At 34.5% G+C, this 16,893-nt stretch overlaps 1 protein-coding gene across 2 annotated transcripts in view; it reads left to right on the forward strand.

Moving 5' to 3' along the window:
- The first annotated feature begins 6,764 nt into the window (after positions 1–6,764).
- Positions 6,765–16,893, forward strand: part of MMRN1 (multimerin 1) — a 65,423-nt gene continuing 55,294 nt past the window's right edge. The window contains exons 1-2 of one of the 2 annotated variants that reach the window (XM_030920570.1): positions 6,765–6,860; positions 12,021–12,891. In XM_030920570.1, the coding sequence (XP_030776430.1) occupies positions 12,269–12,891 (623 nt within the window). In that variant the 5' untranslated portion in view covers positions 6,765–6,860; positions 12,021–12,268. The remainder of the gene's footprint in view (positions 6,861–12,020; positions 12,892–16,893) is intronic. The other variant, XM_010376274.2, reaches the window with a different exon arrangement.

The raw sequence follows: 16,893 nt of genomic DNA on the forward strand, positions 1-16,893 counted from the left end.
CCATTTTATTCTACCTGAAATATATGAGTTCTGATTGCTTCACTCCACTCCCATCCAACATTTGGTGCTATGAGGCTTTTAAAATTTTAGGTCTCTTTATGGGTGTGAAATGGTATCTCAGTAAGATTTTAATTGCTTTGTTTTGCTCTGATCACTAAAGATGCCGGGACATCTTTTCACATGTCTGTTAGCCAGTTGTGTATCTTCCTTTGTGATGTGTCTGTTCAGGGTTTTTGACAATTTATTAATTGTATTGCTGTCTTTTCATTCATTTATATGAATTCATTTTATATTTTGGATGGAGTAATTTGTTCAAATATCTAAATTTCTATTATTTTCCTCCAAGATGTGACTTGCCAATTTGTTTTCAGCTATGTCCTTTGATGAGCTAAAGTTTTAAATTTTGAGGAGATGCAATGTTTCAACTATTTTTAAATGGTTCATGTTTTCTGTATCTATCAAATAAATCTTTCTCTATACCAAGACCATGAAGACATTTCCTTATACTTGCATCTACAAGGTGTAAGGTTTTAATGTTTATATTTAAGTCTCTGAACCATCTCAAATTAATTTTTGGATTTGGAGTGGATTCAAGGTAAAGGTTCATTTTTTTAAATTCACGTATGTGTTCCAGCATCATTATTTAATAAGATATTTTACCATTGAATGGACTTGGTGCCTTTGTCCAAAATCTGTATAGATTAATTTTTGGACTATTTTGTTCCAGTGCTCTATTTTTCTATTTTTACACCAATATTATACTATTTTGCTTATTGTAGATTAAGTCTTGACATCAGGTAGTATTAACTATCCAATTTTTGTTTTTGAAAATTGTTTGAGTTTTTAGATCCAATGCATTTCCTTATTAATTTTAGCATTGCTTATAAATTTAATCAACAAAAATCTGCTAGGATTAATTTGTTTTGTATTGAAGGTATAAATAAACTTGAGGAGGATGGACTTTTTTAAACATCAAGTTTTCCAGTCCTTGAACTTGGCATATTCACTTATTCGGGTGTTTCAAAAAAATTTTTGGCAATATCTTGTTGTTTTCATTGCAAAAATCTTGCAAAATTTGGTTTATTCCAAGATTTTGATGGGTTTTTGATGCCATTATAAATGGAACTTTAATAAATTGCTATTCCCATTGCTTGTGGCTATCATATGAACTGCGATTAATATATGAATGTTAATCTTTTATCATGTGAACTTGCCTAAATTCACTAATTGTGAATTATTTTTCTTTTTCTTTTCTTTCCTTGTTATAGAGACAGGGTCTTGATATGTTGCCAAAGCTGGTGTGCCCTGGCTATTCACAGGTGCAACCAGAGCACAGTGCAACCTAGAACTCCTGGGCTCAAGTGATCCTCCAGCCTCAGCCTCCCAAGTAGCTGGGACTACAGGAGTGTGCCACCACACCCTGCTTTAAAAACTTTGAGGATTACATCACATTTTTATGTACACAGACAAGTCGTTTATATATAATATAGCACTTTACATTTTCCTTTCCAATCATCTTGCTTCTAACTTCTTTTATTCCTTATTGCATCAGCTAGGATTTTCAATGCAATAGTGAACAGAAGTTGGGAGAGCAAATATTTTTGTTTTTTCTTTTTATATTAGGGAAAAAGCATTCAAAGTTTCATAATTAATAAAGATGTTAGCTATAGATCTTTTGTAGATGCCTTCTATTACTAGTATGCAGATAGATTTCAATATAAACTAGTGTTTAGTCTCGTCACATGTTTTTACACTATTTAGATGTATATACATACATTTCCTTCCCTTCCTTCCTTCCTTCCCTCCTTCCTTCTTTTTTTCCTCTCTCTCTTTCTCTTTTCTGTCTCTCTCTCTCTCTTTCTCTCTCCGTCTTTCTCTCTTTCTTTCATTCATTCTAATATGGTGAATAACATTGCCTGACTTCTGAATGTAAATGAACCTTAACTTCTTTGAATTACCCCTGTGGGATCATGATATATTAGCTTTTACATAATGATATCATTTGGTTTAATACTTCTCCTTTTATGTCAATGAAAGATATTGGTCTGAAGTTTTGTTTTTATTGAAATATTTTTTGTAATATTTGGTATTAGGTTTTTATGGCCTTATAAATGAGGTTGGGATGTGGTATCTCCTTTTCTGTTTTTGAAAAGAATCCATGAAGCTTTGTATTGTTTTTTCTTCAAATGTTTAATATAATTTACGAGTGAAACTATTTGGACCTGGAGCTTTACTTGTGGGAAAGGTTTTATTATGAATGGAGATTTTTAGTTTTCTAAATGTCTCTTTATACCAGTTTTAGTTTTTAAAGGAATATTTTCATTTTGTTTAAGTTGCCAGATATATTGGCATAAATTCTTCATAATGTGTCCTTACTATTCTTGCAATGTGTGTAAGCTCTTTATAATGTCTCTACTTCTATTTTCTAACATTTATAATCTCTTGCTTGTTTTTCTTGATTAGTCTTGCTAAAGGTCAGTTAATCATATTAATTTTTGCAAAAAGTCAACTTCGAAAATTATTCTTCTCTCTTCTTTGCCCATTTTCTGTTTCATTAATTTCTGCTATTATTTCCACTATTTCTTCCTTCTACTAACTTTGGGATAATTTTGATCTTTTTTATCTATTACTTAAAATGGAAGCATACCTCAATAATTTCATCCCTTTCTTCTTCTTCTTCTTCTTTTATTTTTTATTAGCCACCATGCCTGGCTAATTTGTTTTTTACTTTTTTTATTTTTTATTTTTTGTATTTTTGTAGAGACGAGGTTTTGCCACATTTCCCACACTGGTCTTAAACTCCTGAGCTCAGACAATTCACCTGCCTCAGCCTCCCAAAATGCTAGGATTATAGGCATGAGCCGCTGTGCCTGCCCCCTTTCTTCTTTTGTAATATAGGCATTTCAACTGACAAAATTGCACAAAATTTGATATGTTGTGATTATCATTCAGTTGCACATATTTAAAACATCCCTGTTATTGCTGCTTTGACTGAGGATTATTTAGAAGTATATTGTTTCATTTAAAATATTTAGGGATTTTTAACAGCTTACTTCTATTTATTTGTAACTTAACACTTTTGTGTTTATAGAATATTCTCTTTATGAATTTTATGCTTTGAAACTTACTGAGAAATAGTTCATGACCCAAAACATATTCTGTATCAATGATGGTTCCATGTACATTTTAAAAGTATGTGTTCTGTAGTTGTTGGATGTTCCATGAATATCAACTAGGTCCAATCGGTTAATAATTTTGTTCAAATCTTCTATATCATTGCTGATTATGTGAATATTTGTCTACTAAAGGAAGGATGTTAATATCTCTGACTATGATAATAGATTTATCCATTTCTCCCTTTAATTCTGTCCATTTTAGCTTCATGATTTTTATTTTTCCATTTCTTATTTTTATGGCTACATAATGGTTGTACATATTTATGGGGTACATGTGATATTTTGATACAAGCATATAGTGTTTAATTAACAAATCAAGGTAATTAGAATATCTATCACCTGAAACATTTATCATTTCTTTGTGTTATGAACATTTCATATCCACTTCTCTACTTATTTTGAAATATACAATAAACTATTGTGAACTATAGTCACCCTATTGTGCTACTGAACCCTATATCTTATTTCTGCCATCTAATTGTATTTTGTACCCAATAACCAACCTTTCTTTATGCCCCACTCATCACTATCCTTCCCAGCCTGTGATAACCAAAATTCTACTCTCTACCTCCATGAGAGCAAATGTTTTAGCTCCCACAAATTAAAGAAAACATGTGTATGTTTTTGGAGCTTTTGTCAAAAATTATTGATGAAAGCAATTGAAGGCGACACAAAAATGGGAAGATATCTCATGTTCATGGATTCGAAGGATCAATATTGTTAAAATATCCACACTACAAAAAGCAATCTACAGATTTAATGCAATCCCTATCAAAATACCAACGACGTTCTTCCAGAAATAGAAAAAAATATACTAAAATTTAAATGAAACCACCAAAAATACAGAATAGCCAAGGCAGTTCTAAGCAAAAAGAACAAAGTTGGAGGAATCATATTACCTAACTTCAAATTATACTGCAGAAATGTAGTAACCAAAATAGGATGGTGCTGGCATGAAAACAGACCCATAGACTGATGGAATAGGGAACCCAGAAATAAATCCACACATTTACAGTGATTTTGGCTTCACATATTTTGAAACACTACTAGGTGCATTTATATTCAGTATTAGGTGTTCTTGATTGACTGAGTCTCCTTTCCTCCTTTCTTTCCCTTTTTATATGAAGTGAGTACTTTCTAAATGTTCCATTGTAATCCTGTATTGATTTTTAAGCTACATTTTTGTTCTAACAATTAAAATATGAATTTTAATTTATTCTAGTATATTTTCAAATAACATTTTACTTTTCACATATAACATCAGAATCTCCTTATAACTGTGTAATTTCATTTACACACCTGCAGACTGTTTGTGTTCTTCTGTCTTGAATTTTAATTACAAATGCTATCAATCTCACCATACATTATTGCTGTGATTTTTATCTCAACAGTCAAATGAAAAAAAAATTTAATTCATTATCATCTCACATTACATTTGAAATTATAATGGTCTCTCTTTTCTTCTTTATTTCCTCCAATTATAGGTATGTTGAACCATATGACATTGTTCTACGGATCTCAGACACTGTTCATTTTGTTCACATATTCATCTTTTTTGGATCTATACTAAAGATAATATCAATTATCTACCTTTTTTAATCAATAATAAAGATAATATCAAATTTGTTTACCTATATAAAACTTTTCTGATGCTCTCCATTCCTTCTTGCCAATCTAGCTCCATTTTTCTATAGTTTCTCTTTAGCTGGAAGGGTTTCTTTACTATATCTTATAGGGTGGGTCTTCTAAAATCAAATTCTTTCAAGTTTCACCTATTAAAGTTGTGTTTATTTCCCCTTTACTTTTGAAGGATATTTTTACAAGATATAGAATTATAAGTTGACAAGTTATTTTTTTCCTTTGAGCACTTTAAAGGTGTAATTCTATTGCTCTCTCTCATCTATTTGACTTAATGAAAAGTCAGCTGTAATTATGTTCCCCTTTATGTGATATGGTGTGGTTTTTTATTTTTTTTTCCAACAACTCATCAATTGTGTCTCATCAATTTTGGAAAAGTCTTACCTATAAATCTTTAAAAAATTATCTTTTGTACTATTTACTCTCTCTTTTCTTCTTTATTCCCTCCATTTAGAGGTGTGCTAAACCATATGAAATTGTTCCACAGATCTCAGACACTGTTTATTTTGTTCACATATTCATCTTTTTTGTTTCAGTTTTGATAATTTCTTCTATCCTATCTTCTTTTCTTATTTTCTTTGATATTTCCAGTGTGCTATTAAGCTTATCAAATGACTTCTTCATTTTTGTTATGTCTTATTTCTGGTATTTTCATTCAACTTTTTAAAAAATAATTTTTATCTCTGCTGAAATTCTCTTTCTATTCAGACATGTTGCCCACCTTCAATACCCATTCTATCATACTTATTTGAAATTCTCTCTCTTATATTTCCAATATCTTGGTGTTTTCTGGATTTTTTAGGGTTTCTCTCTTGACCATGAATTACATTTTCTTATTTTTTCATTTGTCTTAAATTTTTTATTATATGAGGCATTATGCATAAAAGAATAATAAAGCTATAGAAAATAATATTTACCTCAGAGAAGGACATTCTTATCCCGCTAGCCCTTTAGTGTAGGAGCTGAGTTATCCCAATTTATAATTGAGCTAGGTCTAATATAAACCAAAATTGTTGTAGCGTTAAGTTTTAACTCACCATGCTCTTAAAATACTTTGAGGGTGTGATAAGGATTTTCCTTTCAACTAAGTTTGAGATCTGAGCACAGGCAAAGCTTTGGAGAGCTCTTTATCCTTGACAATACAGAGAAAAAGCTCTCTGAACTGTGTGTAATATGAGGCCTAAAATAAAGACATAGAATTATGTGCTGTCTTGACATCTGAAACCAGAGGGCATCGATGGCCTTAATCCAAAAGTTTCCTTCCCCACTCTGCTCTTGTGGATAAGGTTCCGAGTCCAGTATCCACTGCCTTATCAAGGGGACCAGGCATAGTTCCTGCTTATGCCTGAGTAGTAGGTTTCAGTTCCCTGCCAGCCCACAGAATTATTCAAACAAGCCAGTCACATCCGCCTGTGGGAGCCAGGGGACACTTCATACTCTTGATATTACCAAGTCCACCTTCTAGCGTTGTTGATTGTTGACTCTATTCCCGAGTGCAGCCCTGGTGTGGCCCTGCGTGGTATGCTGTATCCTCTTCCCCAGGACTTTAGTTTATGTATAAACTGCTGCCTATCTCATCAATTCAACATTGGACATCATGTGTTTACCCATTCCTATAACCCTAAGGTGGGAATTCCTCCCTCAACAATAGGATGAAGAGAGGGTGATTAAAACACTACTTCACAATGAAAAATCTTCTTCTACTTTACAATGAAAAATCGTTTTTAAAAAATCTCTAGCACATTCTCACTTCTTTCCAGACCCACCCTTGGATTTCTACACCTTGGAAGACATCTTTCCAACCTCTTGCCTTATCTCTAGCCTTTGGAGGACTTTTTGAAGCTATTGATTTTCATTCTTTTCCTTTCACTCAGCTTTTGGAGAGCTATGGCAGTGTACTCAGGCGAGGCCTCTTGGTGTAGAAACTTCTGACTCCTCTGTTGGCCTTCTCTGACACTACCCCAACAGGAGAATGAGGGTTGGGACACCTTGCTACAACCTCGTGAGGTGGAAGTTTAATTCTCGCTTCAGGCTTTGCTGGCAAGGGTGAGTTGTTTTGTTTTTTATTTCTTTTCTTTTCTTTTCTTTCTTTTCTTTTCTTTTCTTTTCTTTTCTTTTTCTTTTTTTTTTTTTTTTTCCTGTGCTGTATGGTGGGAGTAGAGTGGTTATTTTCTAAAAACTTTCCCTTCTAGGCCGGGCGCGGTGGCTCATGCCTGTAATCCCAGCACTTTGGGAGGCCAATGCGGGCGAATCACGAGGTCAGGAGATCGAGACCATCCTGGCTAACGCGGTGAAACCCAGTCTCTACTAAAAATACAAAGTAAATTAGCTGGGCGTGGTGGCGGGCACCTCTAGTCCCAGCTACTCGGGAGGCTGAGGCAGGAGAATGGCATGAACCCGGGAGGCGGAGCTTGCAGTGAGCAGAGAGAGCGTCACTGCACTCCAGTCTGGGCGACAGAGCGAGACTCCGTCTCAAAAAAAAAAAAAAGAAAAAAATCTTTCCCTTCTTTCCAGGCTTTCAATTTTCTAGTCATTGGCCTAAAGAAAGCTTTTATTGGGGCTTTTATTGTTTGTGCTTATTGGTGTTCCTAGTTTTCCAAATTCCCCAGAACCCAGAAATGAGGCAAAAGAAAACTTGGGAACTCAATGCTTAATTGTTCCTTGGGTCACCTAGTCATTCTGCCTTCTTTTCTCCACCCTTCAGAATCTTCTTCTATTTGTTCTATATATAATGTCCATGATTTTCAGATGTACTTAGCAGAAGGAATAGGGAAATATGTCTATTCCATATTTTCAGAAGCAGAAGTCACTACTGATAATCACTTGATAACCAGAGACAACTTTCCATTAAGAAAATGAAAATATTGTTATTTCTAAAATGATCAAAAGAAATGAGTTTTGAACCCTTTCACTTCAAGGGTACTGTTCTACTTAAATGGGAAATGTAAAATCAGCAATGGCATGGTTCTGTGAACTATTCATACATTCATTTTCTCATTAGGGGCATTTGGTCATCTTCATCAGTATTTTCCTTATGTTCTTATAAAGCTAAAATTTTAATATTAGGATAAAATGTGTTGGTTTTTTTCTGATAAACTAACATGTTTCTCTCACTTAATATTAAGAATTATGTAATTCATTAATTGTCCATCTTCCCTTTCCTGCCAACCCACTCAAACCTAAATTTTCTTACTTTCAATTTATTTGCTTATCTTATATTTTTCTAGCATTGCTACGGCTTCATTATCTTTTTTTCTACAGCTCCTAGTCTTTGGTTTATTGTTCTAATATGGCTATGATGGCTTCAAAATAAACCTCATATTTATTTTGAGAATAGATAATGTAGAATCAATGGGCTTTCTGAATTTTCTTTAGGAGGAACTTACAGGAAGCAATGTGACTGAAAGGGTATTTCAGAAGACTTTTGAAGTTGTGTTCCTGGAACAAGTTCATTATATTTATTTAGATTACTTTTTTCTTTTGTGTGGCTATAAGAATGTGAAATAGAGCCCTCCTCAATCCATGTGTTATCACTATACATAGGAGTATGGTCATAGCTTCATCCATTCATTCATTGATTCAACAAATATTTACTGAATGCCTATTGAATCAGAATCGGGCATAAATATCTGTTCTATCAATTACTAATGTGCTACCCTAGGAAGTTATTTCACTTCTTTAAGTTTAACTTCCCATGAGTATAATGAGAATAGAATACTTACCTAACACATTTGTAAGAATTACATAATATGCCAAATTTAACTTACCTAGCACATCGACTCATCAAAATTATGCAGAAATCAGTTTCTCTTCTTCTCCAGCCCCTTTGCTGTATGTTGCTAACCCCCTTTGTCCACATGTAAGTTTAAAAGGTTTTCAACATTTTTCAAACACCATTAAGTTGAAAAAACTCTAAAATTTGTTTTCTTCAATTATTTTTGACTGATACGTCTTATGGAGGAAAGTTATAATGCAATTGCGTTTTGGATGTTTTAAACTACTTTAAGAAAATAGGGATTTCTCGTGAAAAATAAACAGCTGCTGAAAAATCCTACTAATCTGGTGGAAGTTAGCCTATACCCCCAACATTTTACAGAGAATAATAACTCTGTTTTAAAAATGCTTTCAGGCTGGGTGCCATGGCTCACGCCTGTAATCTCAGCACTTTGGGAGGCCGAGACGGGCGGATCACAAGGTCAGGAGATCGAGACCATCCTGGCTAACATGGTGAAACCCCGTCTCTACTAAAACTATACAAAAAAATTAGCCGGGCGTGGTGGCATGCGCCTGTAGTCCCAGCTACTCGGGAGACTGAGGCGGGAGAATGGCGTGAACCTGGGAGTCGGAACTTGCAGTGAGCCGAGATTGCGCCACTGCACTCCAGCCTGGGAGACAGAGGGAGACTCTGTCTCAAAAAAAAAAAAAAAAAAAAAAAGGCTTTCAATAATACACAGCACCATCTACAGTGAACTCCTCAATCTAAGATTATCTTTTAACTCACATTTGTGTTTTCTTTCAACTTAATAATCTTTTTTTTTCTTGTAGTTAGAAAATTAATGCATATGGGTTATAAGGGGGAAAAGAACCAAACCCATTATCTCATCACCTACAGATAACCCATTTTGCAGTATGTAGTGAATCCTGTGTTTATGATACAATGGAAAATGACATAAAAATCTCCTGATAGCACATAATATAATAAATTTCATGATTTTTATCTTACAAAATATTCATGGTGAACAAATGGCAAGATGGTAAAACATAATTTAATATAAACAACCTAGTGGAAAATGGGAGGTAGAGCCAAATGACGGGGTCCAGGTATACAAAAATGATGTTATAGTTTAATCCAACAATAGTGTTTAGAGTATCTAGACAAATGAATAAACTGAGTACTCCTCAGTCAGTCATCTCAGCAATATTATTTTTCTTAATTGTTATTTGATGACTATTAATTAATCTTAGAAAGCAGAATTTGAGATGAGGCCTCTGACAGTTTCTGGAGTATTTTATATGTACTAATTAAGGGCTGATCCATACACCCAAAATCACTAAATGAGCTTGGGATTCTCTGGGGAGTTAAAGCACAAGATGGCTTTGTAGATCAATAGTGAGATACAGAACCTTTAGCCTTTGGATTGCAGGGTCACTTGTAGGCTAGGAGGGGGTGAGCAAAAGTCATTATTGGTCAATACCTTATAAGAGGTGAAATGAATTGCTTAGCTTTGTTCAGCTTTTATTATCATTGGATAACTATTTGTTATCAGTTATAGAACCAGTGGGTGACCTTTTATCACTAAAGTTCACTTGCCAAACCAGGTTTGAACAGTCTTTCAAACTGTAGAAGGAAAAAAAAAAAAATCAGTGAATGTCATTATTCTGGCAGTTTTATAAATCTTCAAGACAGCCCATTCATCTATTTTTACTAAATCTAGGAAAATTGGTATAAAATTGAATATAAATAAGAATATTTTTCCTAAATTTTACAAAATTACTTCTCTTCTATAAGCCAAAGCTATTTCCTTCTGTCTTTTCCAGATAAAGACACTGTAAAGCCTTTTTCTTTGTACTGAAAACTTGTTTGTATTGTGGCAGTTGTGCAGTTTCATTGCTCTTTTTAGTAACTACTCATTTCCTGGATTGTCTGTGCTGGACATTTTTGGTCCTTTACTAAGGTAAGGTTTGTGGATTTTTCTGTGGTATATCTGAGAAATGGATGCTTTTTACTCCATATCAAAGTCAATTGGGGTTGCTGATGATTGTCTTAGTTTATAATAGCTCCATATTGTATACTCTCTAGGAGGTCAACAATACACTTATGGAAATAAATGGCAAAGATTGAGGGAAGAAAAATATTAAACCCAAGTAGTTAGTAGCCCAGGGAAGAATTAGGTCTTATTTCAAATCCGGTGCACTGTGTCCAGGAATAAGGATTAGAGAAAATATCTACAATAAAACATAACCAAGCAGGAATTAGATTTCCAGTTCTCTAATTTTGAAAGAAGGAACTTAATAATCTAATAACAAAAAAAAATCTAATTATAGTTTAATAATCAATGAGTGAATATTTAGCAAGAGCATAATGCCTGGGACAGAAGTTGACAGAAAGATTGGTTACACATGGATTTAGCTTTCAAATAACATAACAGACAATTAGCAAATTGACAGCAAAGAATATTTTTGCTTTCCTTTATAATCCTAGCACATAAGAGAGTACTTTGCACAGAATGAGGGGTTATGCAACTACTGAATGCTTAAATACATAAATAAATGTATGAGTGAATGAATGAATGAACTATTATAACTTAGTTTACATACCTATTTAAACAGGCTGCCATGAAATTTTATAGATGAGAGGTTAATTGAAGTCAGGATCAGAGATTTGCTGGAGAATTTAAATGATAAATCTCATGAAACATCTCTACCAGAAGAAAACCCACAGAAAACTCTTTGATACATCTGGTTCTCTGCTACCTACAACTGGTATAATTTTGTCCTACAGTAAAAGTATAAAAGCATTCTATATGATCCCATTTTAATTTATTTTTATGTGACTCCACTTTTTCTTCATCTATCCCTTACTAGTAAAATATTGATTACCCCCATCCACCAGACATTCAGGATTGGAAAATAAAGGAAGCAAAATTCTGATTATTTATTCCATTAGCGGGTGTCTCTGGTAGAAGTTCCAGGAGCAAAATTTAAAGTGAGTTCCTGGTATACCTGTCTAACTCAATTACTTATACTTTCCTTTTCTGTTATTACTTATAATCATTGAGGTTAAGCAATGATACAGCTGAAGTGTATTTATAAAAATAAAAAGATATATATAGATAGATAGATATTTTATAATTTAGGGTATATGTACCATATGAAATGATAGAGACACTGTAAACAACCTTTTGATTATGTGTATGCATGTGGATATGCACTTGAACAAAATGCAGGTCCCTGGATAGAGCATAGCAGATAAGAAGTATCATAAAAACTTTTCTCAGTGTCTTTATGTAGTAGAACAAAATGTTAAAACTCCTGTGTTCAGCCTATATCACCAAAACTTTACACTATCTATCGTTGAACCCGAAATTTCTCTTTGAAAGCAGTGAAACGTGAAACATGGGTGTGCTCAGGAAAAGAAAGTTACTTCATATTTTTCTCATGGGTTTTCCTGATAATAATTGCCTGTGTTTTCCCATTTACCCTCAGCTTTGTCAGAGACCCTTCAGCACTTCCACAGAGCCATCCCTCTAGAGGTCACAGATCAGAAAAACCCTACAGAAACAGGAAATCGAACTTCCTGAGCACACTACAAAACACAGAAACCTGTTTCCTCTACACATCTCAAATTGGCAAAGCTCAGTCTTAGCAGATTCAGTGTGGAAGCAGCTATCAAAAAGGCCACACGGATTTTGTCCCCAAATTTCACATGAGCTACCTTGCTTCAAACTACTGAGATGAAGGGGGCAAGATTATTTGTCCTGCTTTCTAGTTTATGGAGTGGGGGCATTGGTCTTAACAACAGTAAGTATTCTTGGACTATACCTGAGGATGGGAACTCTCAGAAGACTATGACCTCTGCTTCAGTTCCTCCAAATAAAATACAAAGTTTGCAAATACTGCCAACCACTTGGGTCATGTCAGCAGAGATAGCTACAGCTCCAGAGGCAAGAACTTCTGAAGAGAGTCTTCTTAAATCAACACTGCCTCCCTCAGAGACAAGTGCACCTGCTGAGGGTGTGAGAAACCAAACTCTCACATCCACAGAGAGAGCAGAAGGAGTGGTCAAGTTGCAGAATCTTACCCTCCCAACCAAAGCTAACATCAAGTTCAATCCTGGAGCAGAACCAGTGGTCCTTTCCAATTCCACACTGAAATTTCTTCAGAGCTTTGCCAGAAAGTCAAATGAACAAGCAACTTCTCTAAACGCAGTTGGAGGAGCTGGAGGCATTGGAGGTGCTGGAGACATTGGAGGCGTGGGAAATCGAGCCCCACGGGAAACATACCTCAGCCGGGGTGACAGCAGTCCCAGCCAAAGAACTGACTACCAAAAATCAAGTTTCGAAACAACTAGAGGAAAGTAAGGAATCTTCTTTTCTTTTTGTTCTTTCTCTGTCTAGCAGGTCTAGAAGATTGCAAGGGAAATTTACCTCACTCCCAGAAAATTATATCAAATTCAGGATGAAATTGGATCATATTTATAATTTCACCATTTCAGTTAGATAAGGTTATTTATTGTTAGTTTACCTAATAGGGAAAAATGAACAAATAAAATGCAGCAATTTTGTTTTAACTAAAATAATCATTCACTTTTCTATTCACTTATAGAGGTGGTTTTACTTTAGAATAGTCATTGCCAAGCAAAGTAGCACCACGGTGGCTGTTAGTTTAATTCAACTCAAGGATATGTTGATTGTGTTCCCAACCATACCCACAATATGAAAGAGAAAAATAAAGAAATAAATAAAATTGGGGCATGAACAGGTTTGAAAATTGGAATAGCAGTATTATAAAAAGTAAGAGTTGTTAAAGATTGAACCAAGCACACCAGAGGTGCAATCCTGGCTTCAGTATGGTCTAGTTCCATGATTTTGAGCAACTCAATTGATCTCTGTGAACCTCGGTTTCTTCATATGGAAACTACATATTTAATACAAGGAATGTCAATAAAAATAAAACTTTGCAGGGCTCTCGTTCAGATACAAATGAATGAAATGTGCTTAGGTGCATGATCCTCACAGAATAGGTGCTCAGCAACTCAAATTTTGATAGTACTGTTATTATTTGAGTTGTGTTGCCATCATGAATGTGATGACTCAGAAAACCTACTTTTCAGATTATTTTTAATTTAAAGTTAGAGCAATTTGAAAGGTTGAAATAAAATAAAACAAACTTAAAAGAGTATTGTTAAAGAGGGTTTTCAAAAGAAGTGATAGTCAAATCAAAATAAACAAAGAAAAAATATCTGGGTGGGTCAATATTTTATTCATTTAAGGCTCAGAGTCATCTGTATGTTTAGAATACTAGAAGTTTAGTGTTACAAAACTAAACTTACAAATAATTTTTACATGTAATAAAACAAAGTCAAGACACCAGACATGTCTTGGGAGCAAAATGGGGTTAAACATCTTACTAATAATAAAATAAAATACAAGTTAAAAATAGAAGTTGACACACCTGCTGTGTGAAAGGCATTTGGTTAAAGCTGTTGCTGATATAAAGGTGAGAAGAAGAGAGACACTGTAAGAATACAAGCTGATGAATTTACTTATTTCTGTATTATTTATTATTCAAGTCTATTTTTCACTATATTTCAAAAGATATAGAATGTTTTTAAATATGTAAGTAAATCTGATTGTAACTAAAAAAGTATTCACATAGTGGACTTTGGAACAATGCCAGCTTACTGTAAAACAAATAGTACAGATTACAAAATGTTCATTTTGGGACAAATAGATTTGCCATTAAAAAAACATTTAACGGACATGTATTAATCTTTCTCATTTTGGGGGACAACAGGATTTTGTCTATTAAATAATAATCAGAAATGTCATTTATTGAGAACTTTTTCTAAATCACTTGAATGCATCATCTCTGTTAATCATATTTTATTAGAGACTGTAATTAAATTTTAAAAAATTAATTACAATAAAACTCCTGGACATTCATGGGAAACGATTGTGAGCTTTTCAGAGATGCTATAGCTAATAATTTTTTTTTTTTTTGGAGACGGAGTCTTGCTCTGTTGCCAGGCTGGAGTGCAGTGGCACAGCTCAGCTCACTGCAACCTTTGACTCTCAGGTTCAAGTGATTCTCCTGCCTCAGCCTTCTGAGTAGCTGGGACTACAGGTGGCGCACCACCACGCCCGGCTAATTTTTGTATTTTTAGTAGAGATGGCGTTTTACCATGTTGGCCAGGATGGTCTTGATCTCTTGACCTTTTGATCCACCCGCCTCAGCCTCCCAAAGTGCTGGGATTACAGGCATGAGGCACCGCACTCAGTCAGAAATTTTTAATAGAAAGGGAAATATAATAAACAGAACAGAGACAATTCAAGTTAAAATAGCATTTAAATGTTATATACCATATAGAAAGTGGCATACAGCTGTGTCATAATTAGAACTAAAAACTAATAGTTTGATCAATACTAGTTTTTAAATAAATGCTAGTTGTTTCATCCAAGGTCCTTGCTTTTAAAGGTTGGGAATGCTTGTTTATTTGATGATTATTTATAATTTGCCCATCATGTGCCAGCACTGTGCTAGGCTTTGGGACACACAGAATTTAAAAAGTAATAATAATTCCTGCCTCTAAGGAATATTCGCTATAAAAAGCAAACACTAACACACCTACCAGACTTCAAAAAATTTTAATATGCTCTATGAGAAAACAATATTAAAGGTATAACTTGCTGAACAGAACTTTATCCTATGAATTTTCCAACAAAAATATTCTTCAATTCTTTCTATAGAAAAGTACCAACTCCATGTAGGGATTCTGTCATTTGAGGTCCTGGAGAGCTTGAGGTTTTCTTTGCAATCCTTTCCATTACCTAGATTCCTTACTCATTAAGCCATGCAAATGACAATGGCATTAGAGAAAACCTAGGTGCTTCACTTATGGACCTAGGTTGCAAACCCTTGATAAGGTCAAAAGAAGTCTTTCAAATTTTCATTTGATTGGCAAATAATAATAATAATAGTAGCAAACACTTACATGGCATCTCTTCCTAGTACTCTACTATTGTGAGTGAATATATTCACTCATTTAATCATTACTATAACTCCATAAAGATGAGGAAGATTCTATCATTAATTCTTTACAGAGGGATTAAGTAGCTTACCTAAGGTCATTTAGCTAGCAAAGCTCGGGGCAAAGATTCAAATCCAAGCTGGCTGGCTTTAGAGTCATTGCTGTCAGCTCCTACATTACACTCCCTTGGCAGGTACAGTCTCTTATCACAAGTGGGAGGATAAGCGTGACCAGTTCACTTCCCAGCTCGTGAGGTTTCATAGGCTATTGGTTGCCTCCAGAATACAGTCAAGATTAGTCACCCAGTTAGTCACATGATGCCATCGTAGATCTGCCTCCTGCCTACCTCCCCAATCTCATCTTCTGCCACTTCCTGCTTATTCAAATAAGTAGTTCTCTGGTCCAATATATGCTGTTTGTTAAACCCACGTTTCTTCCCTCTGACTAACGATGGTCCTTTTTTGCCATCATTGTCTCCTTTCACACCTAATAATAACTGCAGGAAGCCTTCTCAGGTGAAGTTAGGTGGCCTAACTGTTCCTACAGGTCTCTTTGAATTCCCCTATTCACTGCACTTATAACACTGCATAGTAATCATAATGAATTTGTAGTGTCTTTGCATATAGGGACTTACTTTCAGAGCTAGCAAGGTCTCTGGTTTATAGCAGGTACACAATCAATATTTAATCATACTGAATGTGAAATATGAGCATCAATATGTGAATATAAAGAAGAAAGCTTCCCAAGTAAATATTTGCACTTGTTTATGAAAAAAACCTGGTTGATTTAGAATAAACTCATATTTTTTTCTACCATTCTTGGAATTTTATAATAATTCTTAGTAAAAGGATTATTTGTGTTTATTACAGGTTCTTTTCTAGATTATTCAGGATTATTCTGGCATATTTTTGTTTCATCTTGTAGCTTTTTTTTCTTTTTTTTTTTTTTTTTTTTTTTTTTTTTTTTTTTTTAGCATTGCAGGAACTCCTGGCTACAATAGCCCTGTGGTTTCCTGTCTGGCAGAGTGGGTATTAGTCAGTGACCAAGCACTTTGAAATAGGAAGGATGGAAATAAGAAATTAGGATTAGTGTATTTATATGTTGAACAAATATTTGCTGAACACCTTATCTGTCCCCAGCACTGTGCTTGTGCTGGGAGCAAAACAATGAACAAGAACTCCTACATGTCCTGCCTTATGGAACCAACAGCCCAGTGGCAGAGTTGAGAGGAGGAATAACAGTGAATCACAAATGCTGATTCTGAATGAAGCTTAAGAAATTGTAGTGTATAACAGGGGGAACGGTCTATCCATTGTGAATGGGGTCAGT

Source organism: Rhinopithecus roxellana, chromosome 2 (genome assembly GCF_007565055.1).
Source record: "Rhinopithecus roxellana isolate Shanxi Qingling chromosome 2, ASM756505v1, whole genome shotgun sequence".
NCBI classification, from domain to species: domain Eukaryota; kingdom Metazoa; phylum Chordata; class Mammalia; order Primates; family Cercopithecidae; genus Rhinopithecus; species Rhinopithecus roxellana.